At 42.8% G+C, this 24146-nt stretch overlaps 1 protein-coding gene across 1 annotated transcript in view; it reads left to right on the top strand.

The window, feature by feature from the left end:
- madd (MAP-kinase activating death domain) overlaps positions 1 to 24146 on the top strand; it is a 183895-nt gene that overhangs the window by 140470 nt on the left and 19279 nt on the right. Inside the window, exons 14-15 of the mRNA XM_063062301.1 lie at positions 9793 to 9932; positions 16160 to 16261. Coding sequence (XP_062918371.1) covers positions 9793 to 9932; positions 16160 to 16261 — 242 coding nt within the window. The remainder of the gene's footprint in view (positions 1 to 9792; positions 9933 to 16159; positions 16262 to 24146) is intronic.

Raw genomic sequence — 24146 nt, 5'->3', positions numbered from 1 at the left:
AAGCCTCTGACTGTCCACACAATCAATGCCTGTCATCATCTTATACACCTCTATCAGGTCACCTCTCATCCTCCGTCACTCCAAGGAGAAATGGCGGAGTTCACTCAACCTATTCTCATAAGGCATGCTCCCCAGTCCAGGCAACATCCTTGTAAATCTCCTCTGCACCCTTTCTATGGGTTCCACATCCTTCCTGCAGTGAGGCGACCAGAATTGAGCACAGTACTCCCAAGTGGGGTCTGACCAGGGTCCTATAAAGCTGCAACATCACCTCTCGGCTCCTAAATTCAATTCCACGGTTGATGAAGGCGAATACACCGTACACCTTCTTAACCACAGAGTCAACCTGCGCAGCTGCTTTGAGCATCCTATGGATTTGGACCCCAAGATCCCTCTTATCCTCCACACTGCCAAGAGTCTTACCATTAATACTATATTCTATCATATTTGACCATGCAGAATATGACCCGTCTACAACCACTCTTTGCCTTCTGTGGGCAAGCCAGTTGTGGATCCATAAAGCAATGTCCCCTTGGATCCCGTGCCTCTTTACTTTCTCAATAAGCCTTGTATGGGGTACCTTATCAAATGCCTTGCTGAAATCCATGTACGCTACATCTACTGCTCTTCCTTCATCAATTCACATTCCTTCATCAATGTGTTTAGTCACATCCTCAAAAAATTCAATCAGGCTCATAAGGCATGCCTGCCCTTAACAAAGCCATGTTAACTATTCCTAATCATATTATACCTCTCCAAATGTTCATAAATCCTGCCTCTCAGGATCTTCTCCATCAACTTACCAACCACTGAGGTAAGACTCATTGGTCTATAATTTCCTGGGCTATCTCTACTCCCTATCTTGAATAAAGGAACAACATCCACAACCCTCCAATCCTCCGGAACCTCTCCTGTCCCCATTGATGGTGCAAAGATCGGCAATCTCCTCCCTCGCCTCCCACAGTAGTCTGGGGTACATCTTATTCAGTCCTGGCGACTTGTCCAACTTGATGCTTTCCAAAAGCTCCAGCACGTCCTCTTTCTTAATACCTACATACTCAAGCTTTTCAGTCTGTTGCAAGTTATCACTACAATCACCAAGATCCTTTTCCACAGTGAATACTGAAGTAAAGTATTCATTAACTACCTCTGCTATTTCCTCTGGTTCCATACATACTTTCCCACTGTCACACTTGATAGGTCCTATTCTTTAACATCTTATCCTCTTGCTCTTCACATACTTGCAGAATGCCTTGGGGTTTTCCTTAATCCTGCCCGTCAAGGCCTTCTCATGGCCCCTTCTGGCTCTCCTAATTTCTTCCTTAAGCTCCTTCCTATTAGCCTTATAATCTTCTAGATCTCTAACATGACCTAGCTCTCTGAACCTTTTATAGGCTTTTCTTTTCTTCTTGACTAGATTCATTACAGGCTTTGTACACCACGGTTCCTGTACCCTACCATAACTTCCCTGTCTCATTGGAACTCCACGCAAATATCCCCAGAACATTTGCCACATTTCTTCCATGCTTTTCCCTGTGAACATCTGTTTCCAATTTAAGCTTCCATTTTCCTGCCTGATAGCCTCATAATTCCCCTTACTCCAATTAAACACTTTTCTAACTTGTCTGTTCCTATCTCTCTCCAAAATGCTCTCCCACTGAGAGATCTGACACCTGACCAGGTTCATTTCCCAATGCAAGTGCAGCCTCTCCTCTTGTAGGCTTATCTACATATTGTGTCAAGAAACCTTCCTGAACACACCTAACATACTCCACTCCATATAAACCCCTTGCTCTAGGGGTTTTAGAATCATAGAAAACATAGAAATATAGATTTATTTTACTTTTACTTGCTCTCCAGATCTTAGTGGGTTGCAGATGTCATGGTTGTTCAGGGCTTCTGGTTCAGGAAGACTATGAATGTTTTTTTGGGGACACACTCATCTATGACTATTTTCATAATGTCCATGACAGCTTTGGTGTATTCATTAGATCCTCTGAGTCCTTGAACATCGCCCAGTCCACTGACTCAAAGTAATCCTATAGCTACTCCTCTGCCTCCCATGACCACCTCTTTGCTGACCTTACCTCTGGAGCCTTGCTGTTTAGTCTCTGTCTGTATAGGTAGGAGGAGAACAACCAAATGATCAGATTTCCTTAATTGCAGTCTAAGCATGGAATGGTTGGCATTCCTAATTGTAGTATAGCAATGGTTGGCACCCCTGGTGCTGCAGGTTGTATGTTAATGATAATTAGGTAGAGATTTCCGTTTTTGAAGTTTTTGGTAATGAGTTGAAAGGCATCGGGTTAAGCTGTTTCTTGTATGCTGATCACAGCATTCGGTTCTTTGAATGCCAGTTCAAAACCTGCCTTTGGCGGTATGTGATTCCAGTACATTAACATCTTTGATTGAGAGACCCGATACACTGCATTGCAGAACTCCACAATATTCTCACAAATTTTCTATGTAACTGAAGCATAATCTCCATTTTAGTTCATTAGCTTCCCTAACATGTTGTACCAGGATACTATAACTACTCCTACATTCTTGTGCATTGCAGAGTTTTGAAATTACTCGCTGCTTAAAAATACTATGATTTTTATTCCAGCAAACTAGATAATTTCACGTTTTCCCACATTATTCTCCATTTGTCAGATCTGCACACTAATAGACTTTCAGTATCGTTCTAAACATTCCTGCCTAAATTTGTGTCATCAGCAAATTTAACAGTTACTGTATACCTTTGGTAGCTAAATCCTTGTAATTTATACAAATCGTAGAAGATTAAGTGCCCAGGACTTATCCCCTTAGCACATAACTTATTACATCTTGCCATCCAGAGAGAATCTCACCTGTGTGAAGGTGAAGGTGGACAGGCAGGCATGTTGTCTTCTACTTTAATATTTTGAGATAACCTTTGATTTGGAGCCTGGAAATTTAAGTTTTGCACACTGCCACTTCCTGTGACCATGTGGGTTTCCTCCAGGTGACCTTGTTTCCCCCTGCAGTCCAAGGACATACTGGTTGGTAGGTTAATTTGTCATTATAGATTGTCGATAATTAGGCTAAGATTAAATCAGGGATTGCTGGGCAGTGTGGCTCGAAGGACCGGAAGGGCCTATTCCATGCTGTATCTCAATATATAAGTAAATAAACATCTTTCAGATCCTCTTTTTCCAATGTAGACATTACTGTGCAGATAGTACGCCAGTATATTGGTTGAACTTGATTTTGATTTTGCCTGATTTCCTTGAATTTTTTTTTAATTTGCCTGCCTGAACCCTCTGCAATTTGCCTATTGCCACAATAGGTCTGCGGCAGATACAATCTCAATGGCTCTTCACACGGCCTTAAATCACCTGGACAATACAAACGCCCATGTCAGAATGCTGTTCATTGACTGTAGGTCAGCGTTTGACCCCATTATTCCTACAGTCCTGATTGAGAAACTATGGAACCTGGGCCTCGCTACCTCACTCTGCAATTGGATCCTCGACTTCCTGACCAGAAGACCACAATCTGTGTGGATTGGTTTAACATCTCCTCAGGGATGTGTGCTTAGCCCCCTGCTGTACTCTGTCTATACCCTTGACTGTGTGGCTAGGCATAACTCAAATACCATCTATAAATTTGCTGATGATACAACCATTTTGACAGGATCTCAGATAGAGACGGGAGGACGTACAGGAGCGAGAGACACCAGCTAGTTGAGTAGTTTCGTAGCAACAGCCTTGCGTTCAATGTCAGTAAGACCAAAGCACTGATTGTAGACTTCAGAAAGGGTATGATGAGGGAACTCGAACCAGTCATGGAGGCATCAGAAGTGGAGAGAGTGAGCAATTTCAAGTTCCTAGCTGTCAATATCTCTGAGGATCTAACCTGGTCCCAATATATTGATGCAACTATAAAGGAGGCAAGACAGCAGCTGTATTTCATCAGGAGTTTGAAGAGATTTGGTTTGTCACCTAAAACACTCGAAAACATCTACAGATGTCAGAGCATCCTGACAGGCTACATCAATATCTGGTGTGGGGAGGAGGGGCTACTGTATAGGAATGAAAGGAACCATGGGAAGTTGTAAAGTTGGTCAGCTCCATCATGGGTACTAATCTTAGTAGTATCCAAGACATCTTCAAGGAGCAGTGCCTCAGGTCCATGATTAAAGTCCTCCATCACCCAGAACGCATTGTTTTTGCCCATTAGGAAGGAGCTACAGAAACCTGGAGGCACATACTCCGCGATTCAGAAACAGCTTCTTCCCCTCTTGCCCTCTTTCTAAATGGACATTGAACCCATGAACACTACCTCACTTTTTTTTAATTACTTCTGCTTTTGTACTACTGTTTTTAAGTTAACTATTTAATATACGTATACTTACTGTAATTCGTGTATTTATTTTTGTCTATATTTATCATGCATTGCATTGTACTATTGCTGCCTTGTTAACAAAGTTCACAGCTTTGACCAGCGACCAAGCTGGAAACCAGAAGTTTTGAGAGGCGAGGATCTCACACAAGTCTGCTGCTGGAGTAGAAAAAGGAGCAATGGGTTGCTTCAGTGAAATAGAGCTTTGACCAGACAAGAGCAAACTAAATGGGCAAGTACATGACCATCATTGCAGTGACCGTGTAGGAGTGGACAAAGTTAGAGTTAGAAAACCATAGAAAATGGTAATCCTGTTGGTGATCTTGAGGCTTTACTCTTCGAGGTTTCAGTCAGAGAAATCAAAGAAACGCTCAAGATTAAGTTTTTTTTTAAATTTTCTCCTTCCCTTCTTTATATCTGCTCAACAGGGACAATAAAGATGCCAGACAGGACAGTGGAATGCTCTTGCAGGATGTGGGAAGGCAGGGAGACCTCAGTGTCCCTGACAACTACAACAGTGAGAAGTGGATCCAGCTGCACCTTCTAACATTCCACGTTAAGGAATTGGAGCTGGAAGTGGATGAACTCTAGATCATTCGAGAGGCTGAAGGGGTGATATTGTGGTGACAGAGGATTTGTTTGTTAGAGGAATGGACAGGAGGTTCTCTGGGTGAGGAAGAGATTCCCAGATGGTATGTTACCTCCTGGATGCCAGGGCCCGGGACAGCTCAGATCAAGTCCTCAACATTCTTATGTGAAAGGGTGAACAGCCATAAGTTGTTGTCTATATTGGTACCAATGAGATGGATAGGATGAGTGACAAGATTCTGCATAGGGAGTTCAGGGGGGTTAGGTGCTAAGTTAAAGGGCAGGAACTCCAGGGTTGTGATCTCAGGATTGCTACCTGTGCCACATGCTGGTGAGGTCAGAACTAGAAAGATTGTACAGTTTAATATATGGCTAAGGAGTTGGTGTAGCGGGGAGAGCATAGGGTTTTGGATCATTGGGCCTTCTTCCAGGGAAGGTGGGACTTGTACAGAATGAATGGTTTGCACCTGGAAGGGAAACTAATATCCAAAAAGGAAGGTTTGTTAATGCTGCACGGTGGGGTTTAAAGTAGAGTTGCAGAGCGATGGGAACCAGAGTGCCAGAACAGTTAGTGGAGAGATTGTGGAGGCAGATGTTGGTAAGAGCTCAAAGTTCGGAATCAAACGGTTGAGCATGGTGCAACTGGTGTCGTGAGGTGTGTATATTTCAATGCAAGAAGTATCATAGGAAAGGCGGATGACAGTGCTAAAGATGAGGTAGCTGGTTTACAAACAGAGGCAACATGTTGACAGGGCAAAATTGCAGGCAACAAGATTAGTTGCTACATAAAAGGCAGGCAAAATCAAAAAGGGTGAATATAGCACTGAAGGTGTTACATTTGAATGTGCGCAGTTTATAGAATAAGGTAGATGAACTTGTAACGCAGTTGTAGATTGTCATGTATGATGCAGGCATCACTGAATCATGGCTGAAAGAAGATTATAGCTGGGAGCTTAATGTCCAAGGATACACATTATATTGAAAGGACAGGCAGGAAGGCAGAGGGAGTGGTGTTTCTCTGTTGGTAAAAAATGAAATCAAATCGTTAGAAAGGGGTGACATAGGGTTGGAAGGTGTTGAATCATTGTGGATAGAGCTGAGGAACTGCAAAGGTTAAACATCCTAATTGGGGGTTGTATACAGATCCCAAAAGAGTAGTAAGGTTGTGGTCTACATTTGTGGGGATAGAAAATTCATGCCAAAAAGGCAATGTTACAACAGTCATGGGGGATTTCGATATGCAGGTAGATTGGGAAATCAGGTTGGTACTGCATTGGAAAATTGAAAGGGCTGAAGATAGATAAGTCACCTGGTCCAGATGGTGCCCACCCCAGGATTCTGAAAGTGGTGGCTGAAGAGATTGTGGAGGCATTAGTAATGATCTTTCAAGAATCACTAGATTCTGGAGTAGTTCCGAAAGACTGGAAAATTGCAAATGTCACAACACTCTTCAAGAAGGGAAAGAGGCAAAAGAAAGAAAACTGTAGGCCAGTTAGTCTGACCTCAGTGATTGGGAAGATGTTGGAGTCGATGATTAGGAATGAGTTCTCAGGGTACTTGGATGCACATGATAAAGTAGACTGAAGTCAGCATGGTTTCCTCAAGAGAAAACTTTATCTGACAGATCTGTTGGAATTCTTTGAAGAAGTAACAAGCAGGAAAGACAAAGGAGAATTGGTTGATGTGTATTTGGGTTTTCAGAAGACCTTTGTCAAGGTGCAACACATGAAGCTGCTTAACAAGCTATGAGTCCATGGTATTACAGGAAATATTCTAGCATGGATAAATCAATGGCTGATTGGCAGGAGGCAAAGAGTGGGAATAGAAGGTTCCTTTTCTGCTTGGCTGTTGGTGACTAGTGGTGTTCCACAGGGGTCTGTGATAGAACGGATTCTTTTTACTTTATATTTCAGTAATTTGGATGATGGAATTGATGGCCTTATTGCAAAGTTTGCAGTTGGTATGAAGATAGGTGGAGACACAGGTAGTTTTGAGGAAGTAGAGAGGCTATAGAAGAACAGACAGATTAGGGGAATGGGCAAAGAAGTGACATGTGGAATACAGTGTCGAGAAGTGTATGGTCATACACTTCAGTAGAAGAAATGAAAGAGTAGACTATTTTCTAAATGGAGAGAAAGTACAAAAAGCTGAGGTGCAAAGGGACTTGGGAATCCATGTGCAGGATTTCCTAAAGGTTAATTTGCGAGTTGAGTCTGTGGTGAGGTAGGCAAATGCAATGTCACCATTCATTTCAAAAGAATTAGGATATAAAAGCAAGGATGTAATGTTGAGACTTTATAAAGCATTGGTGAGGCCTCACTTGGAGTATTATGAGCAATTTTGGGCCCCATCTTAGAAAGAATGTGCTGAAACTGGAGAGGGTTCAAAGGAGGTTCACAAAAATGATTCAAAGATTGAATGGCTTGTCATTTGAAGAGTGTTTGGTGACTCTGGGCCTATATTCATTTGAATTCAGGATGATGTGGGGTGACCTAATTGAAACCTTTCAAGTAGTGAAAGGCCTTAATAGAGTGGATGTGGAGAGGATGTTTACTGTGGTGGGAGAGGCTAAGACCAGTGGACAGAGCTTCAGAATAGAGGAAGCATTGTTTTAGAAAGGAGGTGAGAAGTTATTTCTTTAGCCAGAGAGTGGTGAACATTGGAGTTTGTTGCCGCAGGCAGCTGTGGAGGCCGTCTTTGTGTCTTTAAGGTAGAGGTTGATAGATTGTTGATGGGTCGGGGCGGAGAAGGCAGAAGACTGGGGCTGAAAGGAAAAATGGATCAGCCATGATGAAATGGTGGAGTAGATTCAATTGTCAAATGGCCTAATTTTGCTCAGATAGTTTATGGTCTTATGGACATGTGCCAGTTATATTAAACCTGATTCTGATAAAGTTTAATGATAACTTCTTATTATAACACTGAGTTGAAATGGCCAGAAGAATGACACCTGAATTATTGTGGTTAAATTCAGGTACCTTGATTCCATTGGGCTCCCTAGCAAGCTCAGTTAAGCACAGTGATGGTTTGTTCTTGTATTTTAGACCCAATCTCCTTTGCACCTTGTTGTTATAGTATATCTGAATCATTTCTATGGGGAAGGCATGGATTATGCATGGCACAGTGAAATCACCATTAAGTTCACTGATTTTAAATGTGTGCAATTACTCAGGGAACTGTGTAATCATATATTTTACTATTTGCCTTCTAATTGTAATTATTTATCACAATTTTGTTTTGTGTGTACTGCAGTTCAATTTTGTCACACTTTTTTAAAAAAAAAACACCTAAATTGAATTCCTGATGCATCCTGATGATGTTTGACACTATGGTTCCTGGTAGAGTTAAGATCCTATGACAGTAAATATAGTTGAGGTAAGGTGATACATTATAGGAAAGGTTGGCTTAGCCCACTGTGACAACTGTTGCAATTATATTAGGATATGGTTTGCTGCTTGCTTACTCTTTTATGGAGCAGGAAAAACCATCTTTTTCGGCCTGTAAATGTACTGCATGCAATGTAACATTGAATACTCCCGGGTACAGAAGGAAAACTGTTTTCCATAACATTGTGATCACATCTTGCATGAATCTTCAAACTGAGCAGCTGTTTCATCTCAACATGGTGAGAAGCAGGGGTAGGATCACAGCTGAGCCGTGGAATAAGAGAAACTCACTTATTAATTGTGGCAGGGAAACAAAATACCTGGGGCGTAGAGAGGCAAAATGGATAATGGGGAGAGGATCTGCGTGTTGGGAATTGAAGAAACTTGAGTCTTTCAGGCGTTTAATTATTTTTTTCATCCTTGAAGAAAGCTGTGAATTAGGCAAATTTCTAATCAAATTAATTTCCATGTGTATGTGAGATAGTGTATTTTGATAAAAAGATTAAAGGGTCTATATACTTGAATGGTAAGGGTCTAAATAGAGGGATATGGGGAATTTGGAGTCACAGGCCAAAAATGATGAAGGATGCAGAAGCTAGCTGGATAAAAGTTGAGAATTAGGAGAACTGTTCTGTTTGGAGGGAGGGGGAAGGGTGAGAATAGAGAGGGGCTCCAACTTGCACAGAGGACATGAAGCCAGATTTCCTGACAGATGTGTCGGGATGGATAGCCTAATCTTAAAAGCCTACTGAGATGGACTGGCTATCTCGTCTTTCCATTTTGTCAAGTTGATGTTAGTTCGAGACCCTGCATACTTCCTTTCCCTCCCACAGCTGCTGCTTGAGCTGCTAATTTGACGTCTTGCACTTGGATTTGGGATACGGATGTAAAAAAAAATAAATTCAGTGGTGTATGTTAATGTGGCCATGATAAACAACCCAACAATAAAAATTCCTTTCCAGAACACTGGTATTGAAAGCCAATGATGATGGAGATATGTTTGATTTGTGCTTGGCTGACAGGTTTAGTGCACAGTTCTGGTCTCCATTTTCCAAATATATTAGAAGGTAATGGAGAATATGCAAAATAGTAGGTAAGTAGATTTAGGTTCTTCCACACAGGGTCGCGTAGTGGCACAACAGCTGGTGTAGCTGCCTCAGATCCAGAGATTCCAGACCTTGACCTTGGGTGCTGTGTGTGAGACAGCTTCAGTTTTCTGTCTCTGCCTACGTTTCCCCCAAATGTGTTGGTTTTCCCCTACATCCCAATGTTGTGCTGTTTGGTAGGTTAAATGGCCACTTTAAATTGCTGCTAATGTAGAATTGGGATAAGAATGAATTGGTTGCAGGAAAATAAGTGGGGCAGTGGAATTGATAGGATTACCTTGAGATGTAATAGACTGGCCTTTTGTATCTTGAGGAAATAAGTATTTTGCCATGTATTAATGTTCCAGGCCCCTGAAGCCACTTCGCCCCAACAGTCTGAAACTCCCGAGCGACTCTGAAGTGGAATCAGACTCAAGGGCAAGCTCCCCAAACTCGACCATCTCTAACAACAGCAGTGAAGGCTTTGGAGGATTTATGTCATTTGCCAGTAAGTGCTTACGTACTTTGGTATTGGTTTGGAATGTTGAGAAGAGTTGGCTTTGAATACATTCCATTTCATTTGTCCCATTAGCTTGTCAATCTAGTATGCCTAGTCTGTGTGAAGGTGGTCTCTCATGACTTTTGTCCTGGTCACTTGGTCCTCTAATACTTGCATTATTGATTAGGGAATGGATGCCCAATAACCCTTGGGATTTTGGTGCCAGATTGACACAATTTATGAACTTTTGGATATTACTCTTATTTCAACGTATTTTTAACAGATAAGTTTTCTGGTGAACACATTGTGCATAAAGGGAGTGTAGGAAACAGGTCCTGATTGTGTTTAAAGAGATGGTTGGAACTAACTTTCTGACGAGCCAGATATCAACTCAGCAGCATCTCTGAACAATTTGATGAGGTCTTTCCCAGCTTATGAATGCCTAATTTGTGTAAACCCAGTGTGATGTACTTGCTGATTCCTGCAAGCAACTTTTGCTACATAGGATCTCAATTCTGAAGCTACATTTCTGACTTGCCAACTTTTCCAGGTTATGAACAGTTAACAGGAACAGACTCTTTCCCTAACATGAGAAGGTTCTGTAGTAATTATTGGAGTTTCATTGTAGAAGAATTAATGTTTTGTTAAATTATGTGTGTATGTTTGTTTGTGTATGTGAGTTTAAAGGCGTTGAAGAAAAAGTGTGTTGCATTATGGTCTCTGAAGTTCAGGTAAAATAATTAGAAATGGGATCAGGTGCAGACTCTTAAGCCACATTTCTGGTGGTTTCCCATATCTCTTGATTTTCCCAGTCCTGAAAGACCCATTAATCTCTGTCTTGAATGTACAGATTGACTGACAATTCCAAAGATTCATAACTCAACTCAGTCTTAAACCTTCAGGCACCAGATGGGAAAAGCAGCCTCTCTGTACCCATCCAGCCATTTGAGCAGCTTCTGTGCTTCACTGAAATTGCCCCTTGTTCCTTTTAACCTTCAGACATCTGATCAGTTTCTTCCCATGGGACCACCCTCCTCATTTCAGAAATCGTAAAACATAGAACATTGGAGCACAGTACAGGCACTTCGGCCTACGATGTTGTGTCGACATTTTAACCTACTCTAATACTAATCTAACCCTTCCCTCCTAAATGACCCTCCATTTTTCTTTTGTCCATGGCCTATCTAAGAGTTTCTTAAATGCCCCTAATGTGTCTGGCTCTACCACCACCCTAGCAGTGCATTCTAAGCACCCACCACTCTGTTTAAAAAACAACTTGCCACTCACATTTCCCCCCATACTGTCCTCCAAAAATTTTTGCCTGCCTCTCACATGAGCAATTTCCACCCTGAGAAAAAATCTGGCTGTCCACTGGATCTATGCCCCATAATCATCTTGTACACCTCTATCAAGTCAAGTCTGATCCTCCTTTTCTCCAAAGAGAAAAGCCTTAGCTTGCTTAACCTATTCTCATAAGATTTGCTTTCTAATCCAAGTAGTGTCCTGGTAAATCTCCTTTGCACCCTCGCTAAAGTTTCTACATCCTTCCTATTCTTATTCCTATTCTATTCAGAACTAAACACAATATTCCCAGTGTGGTCTAACCAGAGTTGTATAGAGCTACAACATTACCTCTTGCCTCTTGAACTTAATCTCCTGGCTAATGAAGGCCAACACATCATATGCTTCTGAACAACCCTATCAACTTGCATGACAAGTTTGAGAGATTCATGATGGTGGAACCCAAGGTTCCACAGATTCACCACTGATTTTAAAAAAATCCTCCTTACCTCTGTTCTAAAATGTTGCCCCTCAATTTTGAGGCTGTGCCCTCTAGTTCTGGATACCTCCACCAGAAGAAACATCCACTTCACATCCACCTTATCTAGTCCTTTCAACATTCAGTAGATTTCAATGAGATCCTCCCACATTCTTTTCTAAATTCCAATGAGTAAAGGCTCAAAGCTACCTAATACTCCTTGTATGTTAACCCCTTCATTCCTGAAATCATCCTTGTGAACCTCCTCTGGACTCTCTCCAATGACAATGAGACTGCCATAGGGAATCTCATCAAATGCCTTACTAAAATCTATATAAACCACATACACTGTTCGACCTTCATGAATGTGCTTTGTTACATCCCCAAGCTCATGAGGCATGACCTGCCCCTCACAAAGCCTTGCTGCCTGTTCCTAATCAGACTATGCTTCACCAAATGCCCATAAATTTTGTCTCTAAGAATCTTCTCCAATGAAGTAAGACTCACTGGTCTATAATTCCCATGGTTATCTCTACTCTCTTTTGAGCAAAGCAATAACATTTGCCATCCTCCAATCATCAGGTACTACTGTGGCAGATGAGGAAGCAAAGCTGCAATAATTTCTTCCCTTGCGTCCTGTAATAACTGGGGTACATCTTTTCTGGCCCTAGGGGACTTAACTGTTGTGATGTTTTCCAAAAGATTAAGCACGTATTCTTTCTCAATGTCAACATGTTCTAGCAAATCAGCCTGTTGGTGTTGTTCTCACAAATGTCAAGGTCCCTTTCACTGGTTAATACTGAAGCAAAATATTTATTAAGGATCCTCCCCTACGTCCTCCAACTCCAGGCATGTTTTCTATCCTTGATCAGTTGTACCCTCCCCCTAACCACCCTCTTCCTCTTCACATACATGCAGAACGCCTTGGGCCTTTCTTTCATCTTACCTGCCAAGGCCTTCTCAATGCCTCTTCTAGCTCTCCTAAGGACATTTCTTAGCTCCTTCCTGGCTACTTTGTAGCAATCTAGAGCTATGTCTGATCCTTGCTTCCTAAACCTTAAGTAAGCTTCTTTCTTCATCTTGACTAGATGTTCTACATCTCTTGTCAATCATGGTTCCTTCACCCTACCTTCCTTCCCCTGCCTCAATGGGATAAAGGTAGACAAAGCCCACACGAGTGCTCCCTAATGACCTCCAGATTTCCATTGTGTATTTCCCTGAGCATATCCATTCCCAATTTGCACTCCCAAGTTCCTGCCCCAATTCACTTCCCTCATTTAAATACTTCCCCATACTGTCTGTTCTTATCTTTATCCAAGGCTATCGTAACTGTTTCCAAGATGCTTACCCACCAAGAGATCTGACTCCTGACCTGGTTCAATGCCTAGCACCAGATCCAGTAAGACTAACCTCTCCTCTCTTTTAGTGGGCCAGCCTATGCACCTAACAAATTCTGCTCCATCTGAACCTTAGGAGGTGCCAGTCAATATTAGGGAAGCTGATGTCACCCAAGACATGAGGCGCCTTATTGCTTTGCACCTTTCCAGAATCTTCCTCTTGATCTGCCCCTCACTGTCTGTGTTGCTATTGGGATTGTGGGTCATCTATAGAATACTCCCAATAGAGTGATTGCTCCCTTCTTGTTTATGACTTTGATCCAGACATCCTCCCTTTCTACAGCTGTGATACTTGTCCCTGATGAGCCATGGCTTTCCTCTACCTCTTTTTACCTTTTGAAACATCTAAACCTTGGAACAAGTAGCAGCCATTCTTGCCCTTATGATAGCCAAGTCCCTGTAATAACCACAATGTCGTAGTTTCTTGTACTGACCAATGTTCTAAGTTCATTTTCCTTGTTCCTGATGCTATTTACATTGAAATAGCCACTTCAATGACACCCATCCACGGACTGCAATTTTTCCCTTTCAGCTTCCTCGTAGCCTCTGTAGATGCTGCATTTACTTGTATACCGACAACCTCATCCTTTGATTTATCACTCTGGTTCCCAGTCCCTGTCCAACAGCTCTAGCAAGCCTGCCCACAAGGATATTGGTCTGCCTTGAGTTCAGTTGTTATCCATCCTTTTTGTACAGGTCATACTTTCCCCATAAGAGATCCCAATGATCTACGAACCCCAATTCCTCAGCCGCACATTCAACAGTTCCATTTAATATCAGAAAATGTATACAATGTACACCCTGAGATTCCTGGTCTTCACAGACATCCATGAAAATAGAAGAATACCCAAAGACTGAATGACATAAAAATGTGAGAACCCCAAAGCCCCCCTTGACCTCCTCCCATGCACAAGTAGCTGTAAAGCATCAACCCTCCCCATCTCCCCCCCCCCACTTATTTCATCAAAAAAGCATCAGCACCCACCAAGAAAGTAATAGCAAAGCCATAAAGAGAGAGACCATAATCTGTGGAACAAAGAAAAACTAGTCAGACCAATTTGACATGCCACAGGCTGTCTCTCTCCCTAATAAAGGGTCAGACAGGTATCACACAGCAAGAGACTAACAAAAACATACAACTTGCTGATTTACAGTCTGCCATGTCGTTTTTTCTGCATTCTCCTATTCCAGAATCAGCTGCAAACTCCCCTACCAACGAGAGAGAGAGAGAACAGTTTGCCAAATACAGAGACCTCTGACAGTTGATCCATTGTTCCCGATATTTCGTTTTCTCCCACGATGCTTCAGTCTGTGGCACCAGCATAGAATTGAGTCATCTAGAGTGCCACAAAGCCCCGAACCCCGAACCCCAAAGGCATGCTTGTCTTCTAGACCCCGCTATCGGGATATCTAAACAGCCAGTTGGTGAGCCCCAGGAGAAAATTCCATCATCACAAAGAACTGCAGTTTGAGTGCAGCTGCAGGTCAAGGGATTGATAGAACCTTGGAAAGGGGGAGAAAAAGGAGACATTAAAGGAAGAAATTGAGCTATTTCCGCGGCTTGAAGAAGCTGCTCTCTAGTGCTGTTGTAACTCCATCCTGTTCATCTGCCAAATCATGCTATTGTTATACTCACTGGTGCGTGGCACTGGTAGCAATCCAGAGATCACTCCCCTTGAGGTCCTGCTTTTCAGCTTCCAACCTAGCTTCCCATGTTCTCTCTTCAGGACTTCATTCCTTTTCTTACGTATATTATTGGTACCAATATGTACCATGGCTTCTTACTGCTCACTCTCCTCCTTTAGAATGTTGTGGTTTGGGCGCCCTGGCTCTGGCATCTGGGAGTCTCTTTCAAGTTCACAGAATCTCTTGTTTGTTCCCCTATCTATTAAGTACTGTATCACCATTGTTCTCTTATTCTCTCCCCTTTTCTTTTGAGCCTCAGAACCAAACTCATACCTGGTCATTGCAGCTTTCCCCTGGTAAGTTGTACACCCGATCCCCAACACTATACAAAGCAGTATACCTATTATCGAGGAGAAAGGCCACAAGGATATTCTGTGCTGTATGCCTATTCCCTTTCCCTCTCCTGACATTCACCCAGCTACTTGCCTCCTGCAACTTGGGTGTAGCTACCATCCTGTAGCTCTTATCACCTCATTCTCCTGTATGAGCCATAGGTTATTCAGCTGCAGCTCCAGCTTCCTAACGTGGTTCAGAAGGAGCTGCAGCTGGATGCGCTTCACGTGATGTAGTTATCAGAGAGACGAGATGTCTTCCAGATCCTCCACAACTGGCAGTAAGAACACACCACCTACCCTGGATTCATTCCCACTGCTCCAGCTAGATGCTAATAGACAAAGTAAGAAAAAAACTTACCTTGATCTCCACCTCTTCTTGCTGGCCTCAAGCTCCCCACTCTAACCCTGTCCATATATACAATGGCCACTCTGCTTAAACTTAGCTTCTTTTTATGGGCCTTTGCCAAGATATCTGAAGCCCACCAGAAAGTTCTGAAAGGCCTTGCTCTCTTTTCACACTCATTCTCCTTAAACAAGTGACTGCTTATGATATCTCACAAACACAGACACAGGCAGATTCAGAACAGAACACTGGATTTCTCCTGAATGCTGATTATATTTTTCCTGCTATTTGTCAAGTCTATTTCAGATCCAAAGTTTAAAATTTACTGTGATTTTTCTGGTCACATGGTCCACTCATTCCTCATATGGCTCTACGGTTTTGACAATGATGATTTCCCTTATCTGAATCCTCCTTTGTCTCAGACACTGTACTAGGGTTATATCCTAAATGTGGAATCAGAACCCAGAACCTTGGCTTCATTCAGACTTGAAGCAGTATAGTGAGGGTTACACTAGGTCCTGAACCATAGGATATTACAGATGTTGTGCTGGAACGATATGCCAGGTGTTTTTGGGCAGTTGAATGGCCACTGTTTATTTAATCTGTGACAGGTTTGTATTTAGTTTGGTGATGTGTTTAATGTTGTATGTATAATGAAAGCTGATAACATGGTGTGTTGACATGGTATATGTTCACTCTATGCCCTCAACTTGCAGGTAACATCTATAAGAGTCGTGGCAGCAGCTTCAGTCTGTCGAACCTGGCATTACCAAGCAAAGCAGGGCGAGACAAGAGCACACCGTTCCCCAGCCTCAAAGGTAGAGATCTGTCTATCCTTTCAGAGACTTGACCTGTGAATGCTTTTCAGATATGGAGTTGCTGAAGCACACACACTTGGTTGCAGGCTGCTGTTACCTTGTGTTCAAGATTCCCTGGGTTCTGCACTCGGTCATTCATGTTTTGAAATTCATTAGTAGGTTTGTCTTTGCAATCACTATAATCTCCCCTAGCCTTACAACTTCCTGAGATAATCAGCACTTTTCCAAATCTGGCCTTTGCACACCACTGCTGTCACTCACTTTTTGCCTTTAGTGCCATTCTCTCTCCAAACCACTCCCTTTCTCCTCCTCTTCTGAACTGCTTTTTAAAGCCTGCCTCTTGACAAAGCTTTTGATTATCATCCCTGCGGAGCTTTTGTCTGAAAGTTTCCCTGAGAGGCATACCATGACCGTTCTCCTCTGAAGGTGCTATACAGGTGCTATCATATTGAGCTGTCTGTCTGAGGATTGTAGGACAATCTGTGCATCACAAACCAAAGCATCAGGTAAAGTTTGAAACCACTCATTCCTTTCGCAGATGGTTTGAACTTGAGCTTCCCCTTCCTTTTACATCATCTTTCTGCACATCCCATTGTGTGTACATGCCCTTGCCTGCTTTCACTATTCATCATATCTCAGTGCAGGTTACTTGGTTTCTTGCCACCTACTGTGCTCAGTCAGTGTGTGTGTGTGTGTGTGTGAACTCGAATAGAGGAGGAGTCACCAAATTGAATAACCAGCACGGTTGGCTCAGTCACCAAGCAATTTTAGCAAAGGAATAGGATTCTAGTTCTAATTGACACCTGTCCACATAACAAAATGGCAGATGATAATAGCTATTTCATTGGACCCATATGATTTTTTCATCCTGGTGTTTCAAAGCAAAAGGCAGGAGTACATTAACCAGTCCCTTAAGCTTGCAACACTATTCAATAAGATAATGCTTGAATGATTTACATCAACCCTAACTTTCATTACTTGTTTTTTTTCTGAAGTGCCCAAAAATGTATTGCCATCAACTTTGAATATAATTATGATTTAACGTCCAATAGCTCTCTGATGTAGAAAATTTCAAAAAACTTCACCTCAATGCCAAGACAGTTTTTTGCTCTTCATTTTAAATAGTTGACCTTAGTTGTAGAGCCTCGAAACAAATGTTGCCTTCAAGCATCTATCCTGCCACGCCTTGGGAATATTACATGCCATTTTGTAAGGCAGTTTCATCACTTCTACAGGATACGGGTCTATTCCAATCAGTTTTTCTTCAAAAGACATTTCTCCTAATGATGAACCAGTGCTATGTATATCCTATTGCTTACTAAGCACAGCCATGGACAAGATAGTGGAAATGTGCTGAGTTCATGGTTCATTAATTGGTTCTGTGCTGTGATCTGGCTGGGGTTTGAGTGAACTTGGCTAGTTGCAGGAATAGTCGACATTATGCATCCTCTTAGGTACTTAATCTCAATGTCTCCACTCCTTTCCTTTACTTACCTTGCTTCCCTTTACCAGCCCCACACATTCCCCTCGCCCCTGCCTTGCTGTGCCAACTTCATTTGTCTTTGTTACCTTACCAAAAAATTCAATTATGTTTGTCAATGTCACGTACCCCAGTGCCGGGTTAAAGAACCAGCAGAGATAGAAAACACTTTGGAATCTGGTATTGCTATTAACTAATACTATTTATTAGTAACTATGCAATACAGTAATATAAAGTCAGATATATTAAACAGGTTAGCAAAGATTATATGTATATAAGTGTGGAAATAGAGAAACTAAGCTTCTTCAAGCCGAGGGGTAAATGGATACAGTCTTATGGTGATGAGTAAAGTTCAGTTCAGTTCGTGGTATTTAGTTCAGTAGTGATAGAGAAAGAGAGATATTTGTAATCCAGGGTAAATGTCAAGAGAAGGCAATTATGTCGATATTCCACAGATTCCACGACAGCAATACAAAATAACAATAGTAGTAGGTTTTATCTCCAAAGTTGTCTCACTCCACACACGAAATATCATCGACAGTGATCTTCAACGAATATTCTTCCAACACAAGTGGTACCACACCCGAGTTCAGCTACGGGTCATCCCAAAGTGGTAGCCACAGGATACTCCAACAGAATCCACGTATGGATTATCTGTCTCTGAGGTACCGTCTTCAAGTGGTAAAACTACCAACCCAGGCAAAGATTATCACACACAGGTAGTTTCCACACAAGGTTACCCCAAACACACAACTGTGATAGCCACCTATCCAGTTCCATGACATATGAAATAACTCCAACAGTGATTTGCCACAGGGGTGCCTTTCTTCAGTGGACTACCACACCCAAACAAGGGTAACACACAAGTGGTATTCACAAAGGAACTCCCCTCACCAGAGAAGAGAGTCCTAACAGTGACCTCTTTGTCACTAGGTTTCTTCTGTTTCAAACCTTCCTCTCCCCTCTTCTCTTCCTTTAAAGTCACCGAATGTGACCACAAAAAAGGAGGCCGTTCTTCTGTGTTGGAATTATCTACCCAGGCGAGGGTTGGACACACAAATAACTCCCCACTGGTCACCCCTCTTTCACACTGCGAGAGCCACTGATCGATTCACCTGACCGATCCTCCAAACACCCAACTTTCTGTGGGCACACAAAGCTCATCCAGTGTCTAAAACCATGTGTCTGTGAGTCTATCAACTGACCTTCTATTTATCTCACCATGCTGAACACCAGCTGTCCATCAAGCAGCTCCTCCCTTCTCTCTCTGCAGGAACACAGAAGCTGGCAGTGTCCTTGCAAAAGTGTAAAAATGCTGCAGAGAAACCATAACACCATCTCAAAGCAGACTTTGCCCCTCTGTCTCTCTTAATAACAAGGTGCTTGTGTTGAACTACTCGCACTCTCACTCGGTCTCCCTCTCGGTCGGTCTCTCTCTCTCTCCTCTCTCTCTCTCCTCTCTCTCTCTCTCTCTCTCTCTCTCTCTTCCGTAAGTACATAACAGTCAATCACTCAGGTGTGGGGAATTCTGAAGGTGGTGCATCCTGTGTGGACAGAGTCTGCAGGGGTATGGGTTGTGGTACAGGGGCCATTCAGATTGGGGAAGTAAGATGTAGTAATGCGGTTCTGCACAGTTTGGGAGACAAATATAGTTTTCTGTAGCTGAGCACGAGAATCCTGAAAACAGTATCAGGGCTGAAGATACTGCTGAATGAGCAACACAAGAAGAAAGATTCCTTTGTCTTTGTCCTTGGGAATTGGATATAGATAGGACCAAAGAGATTCTGCTGAGGAATGTGAGCTGCTACTGGCCAAACTAAAAGGCAGAACTGCAAAGGTAATATCACCAGAGCCATGTGTAGTTAGGCACATGGTCAATAAGATCAAAAGATAGATATGTGGCTCAAGGGCTGGTGTCCATTCATTCAGTATATCCCCTAAAAGCTTATTTAATTCTCACCACTTCCCACAGTCTCACTTAATTTTGTGTGATCAGCGAACTTAGTCCCCTGAGCCATATTGTTGATATAAACTTTGAGGACTTGGGGCCCAAGCACTAATCATTGGTCATAGACACCCAGCCGGAGAAAGACTAGTTTATTCCTCTTTGATAACCATTTCGTAGTCCATAGTAGTGTATTACCCACATTTCCATGGAGACATTATCAAATTACTGTACTTCGGAAAATCCAAAACACCATATCCACTGGTGCCCTCTTCTTCTCTGCTGGGTTTAGCCACGACTTTCCTATCTCTTGTTGACTCTTCTCATTCTGATTTGTTACTTTTCTAAATGTCCATTTTGTTATGGATTCCTCCATTTTTCCGGTTATAGAATCACAAACAGGTTCAATATGACTGGAATATGTCGTGAAATTTGCGTCATGTGGGAGCAGTACATAATGCATAATAAAAACTGTAAACCCTTTGAGGACTGGTGTGTGTTCCCACATCTTACCCTTTCTGAAGTCCACAATCAGTTTTTTGGTCTTACAATCATTGAGTGCAAGATTGTTGCTGCAACACCACTCAACCAGCTGATCTGTCTGGCTCCTGCATGCCACCTTGTCACCATCTGAAGTTGTATCATTGGCACAACTATTACTGGCAGGAAAGTAGGTTCTCTATTTTCTCTCTCACCCTTAAATCTGTGGTAATTTTCTCCAGTTTTGGGAGGTAATGTGAGCATCCATTACCTCCACTGCCATCTCTTTTAAAACTGGTCAGGTACCAGGAGGTTCTAATAAAGAAATAGAGAGTGATGGAAGGTTAAATAGCATCAGAGAGGAGGAAAACAGGTGATGTTCCAGGTTAAATACCCACCATCAGAACTGGAATTCTGAGAAAACTAATGCCTTTTATATTGCTTAAGGTGATGAAGAAAACAAAGGGTATGTACGTAATTGGATGCAGGCCAAAGTTATCAAGTGACAATTACTTTAAATCTAGGAGTTTGAATAGATTGACACAGAGACAAAATTGAAATAACTTTATGAAGCAGCATTTAGCATCTTTTTGGAGGGAGAGAAAAATGGATGCCAACCTGAAAAAGTTAAAAAGTTATCCCCCATCAGGGAGGTCTCAAAGCTCTCCGCTTCTTTTTGGATTCCAGACCTAATTAGCTCCCCTCTGCTCTGTCTAGCGGAATTAGTCCTTACTCTTAATAATTTCTCCTTTGGCTCCTCCCACTTCCTCCAAACTAAAGGTGTAGCTATGGGCACCCGTATGGGTCTTTTTGTTGGCCTGTCTTTGTTGGCTTTGTGGAACGATGTATGTTCCAAACCTATTCTGGTATCTGTCCCCCACCTTTCCTTCACTACATTGACGACTGCATTGGCGCTGCATCCTGCACGCATGCTGAGCTCGTTGACTTCATTAACTTTGCCTCCAACTTTCAACCTGCCCTCAAGTTTACCTGGTCCATTTCCGACACCTCCCTCCCCTTTCTAGATCTTTCTGTCTCTATCTCTGGAGACAGCTTATCTACTGTGTCTACTATAAGCCTGCTGACTCTTACAACTATCTGGACTATTCCTCTTCTCACCCTGTCTCTTGCAAAAATGCCATCCCCTTCTCGCAATTCCTCCGTCTCCACCGCATCTGCTCTCAGGATGAGGCTTTTCATTCCAGGACGAGGGAGATGTCTTCCTTTTTTTAAAGAAAGGGGCTTCCTTTCCTCCACCATCAACTCTGCTCTCAAATGCATCTCCCCCATTTCACGCGCATCTACTCTGACTCCATCCTCCCGTCACCCCAGTAGGAATAGGGTTCCCCTGGTCCTCACCTACCACCCCACCAGCCTCCGGGTCCAATGTATTATTCTCCGTAACTTCCGCCACCTCCAACGGGATCCCACCACTAAGCACATCTTTCCCTCCATCCCTCTCTCTGCTTTCCGCAGGGATCTCTCCCTACGCGACTCCCTTGTCCATTCATCCCCCCCCATCCCTCCCCACTGATCTCCCTCCTGGCACTTATCCTTGTAAGGGGAACAAGTGCTACACATGCCCTTACACTTCCTCCCTTACCGCCATTCAGGGCCCCAGACAGTCCTTCCAGGTGAGGCGACACTTCACCTGTGAGTCGGCTGGGGTGATATACTGTGTCCGGTGCTCCTGATGTGGCCTTCTATATATTGGCGAGACCCGACGCAGACTGGGAGATCGTTTTGCTGAACAGCTACGCTCTGTCCACCAGAGAAAGCAGGATCTCCCAGTGGCCACACATTTTAATTCCACATCCCATTCCCATTCTGATATGTCTATCCACGGCCTCCTCTACTGTAAAGATGAAGCCACACTCAGGTTGGAGGAACAACACCTTATATTCCGTCTGGGTAGCCTCCAACCTGATGGCATGAACATTGCATTCTCTAACTTCCGCTAATGCCCCTCGTACCCCATCCGTTAATTATTTATATACACACATTCTTTTTCTCTCTCTCTCCTTTTTCTCCCTCTGTCCCTCTGACTATACCCCTTGCCCATCCTCTGGGTTTCCCCCTTTTCCTTCTCCCTGGGCCTCCTGTCCCATGATCCTCTCATATCCCTTTTGCCAATCACCTGTCCAGCTCTTGGCTCCATCGCTCCCCCTCCTGTCTTCTCCTATCATTTTGGATCTCCCCCTTCCCCTCCCACTTTCAAATCTCTTACTAGCTCTTCCTTCAGTTAGTCCTGACGAAGGGTCTCGGCCCAAAATGTCGACTGTACCTCTTCCTAGAGATGCTGCCTGGCCTGCTGCGTTCACCAGCAACTTTGATGTGTGTTGCTTGAATTTCCAGCATCTGCAGAATTCCTCGTGTTTACGAAGTTAAAGTCATTATTGATCCGAGGGATGTAATATACCCAGTTGGAAGACAAGGTTCTGTTCCTTCACTTCATATTGACTATTGTAGGTGCAGTATAGGAGTCCAAATAGTAGAGGTCAGAGCCTTCTGCATTGTAGGCACTGAATCCATTGTAATAAATTGGAAGGTGTACAAGTGAAACTTCGCTTCACCTGGAGGTATTTTTTGGGTGCTTGGTTGGTGGAAAAGGGTGAGATGAATGGTGTGCTTTGGAGAGTGCCATAGGAAGGGAAGTAATTGTAGAGATGGAATAGCGGATCACTGACTAATAGAAAGTTTGGTCTCTTTGGAGTGCTGAAAAGAATGGAAGGCAGCAGAGAAAATGGAAGGTCTGATGAATGTACGTTGATGTTTTTGGGTAGATGATGAGACAAGTGGAACCATCTCCTCATTCTGGCTAGTAGTAGAGTGGGTGGACAAGCTCAGGTAGAAGGATGGTGAAAGAGATGAATGGCATACCAGCTTTCAACAGCCAGGGCATAGAGAAAGAATAGAAAGATAATGTTATGTCTAAATAAAACTAATCAAGCTACAGCTAGAGAGCTATGTGCAGTATGGTCAGCACAATATAGGAAGGGTATTATTGCTAGGAGCCAAGACAGGCAAGATGTAGATGCATCCAGGAAAGCAGGAGTTTTTCTTGAAACATTATGTAGGTACTCCATCAAGGGAAGGGGATGTACTTGACCTGGAATTGAGCATGGCCAGGTCATTAAAAGTTCAGTCAGGGTGTATTTTGGGAACTGTGATCATATTACAGACATTTTAAATTAGCTGTAGGTAAGGATAAGAATAGTCCTTGGATGAAAATGCTAAATTTGGGGAAGGCTGATTTCAGTAGTATTAGGCAGGAGCTAAACTGTTAGAGGGTAAATCCACATATGATGTAGGAGCCCTTTAAAAACCAGCTGAATAGAGTTCAGAACCAGTCTACTCCTGTGAGGATGAAAGACAAAGATGGCAAGGGTTGGGAAACTTAGATGACAAGAAATATTGTCAGAAAGAAGGAAACGTATGTATAGTTTATGCAGCTGAAATCAAACAAGACACAAGGAACATAAATGAAACAGGAAAGAACTTGAGGAATTACAGGGGATTTTGCCATAAAATGTCCTTGGCAAATAGGATTAAGGAGAATCCAAAGGCATTTTATATGTATATTAAAAAAAAGTTAGTTGGGGGACAGGTAGTTCCACTCAAGGACAAAGGATGAACTTGCTTTCACCTTAGAAGAAAGGGTAAAATGTTGACTCCAGTGACAAGACCCTAAATGAGTACTCTACATCAGTATTCACCAAGGAGAAGGACATGAATGGTGGTGAGATCCAGGAAGGGTGTGTTGATATTAAGGAGGTAGTGTTGAAAAATGGTAAGGTAGTTTGGTCTCCGAGGCCTGATAGACCTACCCCAGGATACTAAGGAAGGCAAGGGAAGAGATTACTAGGGCCTTAACTAAAATCTTTGTATCCTCCCTTAGTCACATACAGAATACCAGAGATTAGAGGACAACTAATGGTGTTCTTTTAAGAAATTACAGGCTGGCAATCTTTCCATCAATG

The sequence above is a fragment of the Mobula hypostoma genome, chromosome 11, assembly GCF_963921235.1.
Source record: "Mobula hypostoma chromosome 11, sMobHyp1.1, whole genome shotgun sequence".
Lineage (NCBI taxonomy): Eukaryota > Metazoa > Chordata > Chondrichthyes > Myliobatiformes > Myliobatidae > Mobula > Mobula hypostoma.
Note: the sequence above shows the minus strand (reverse complement) of the source record. Positions and strands in the feature narration are given on the sequence as shown.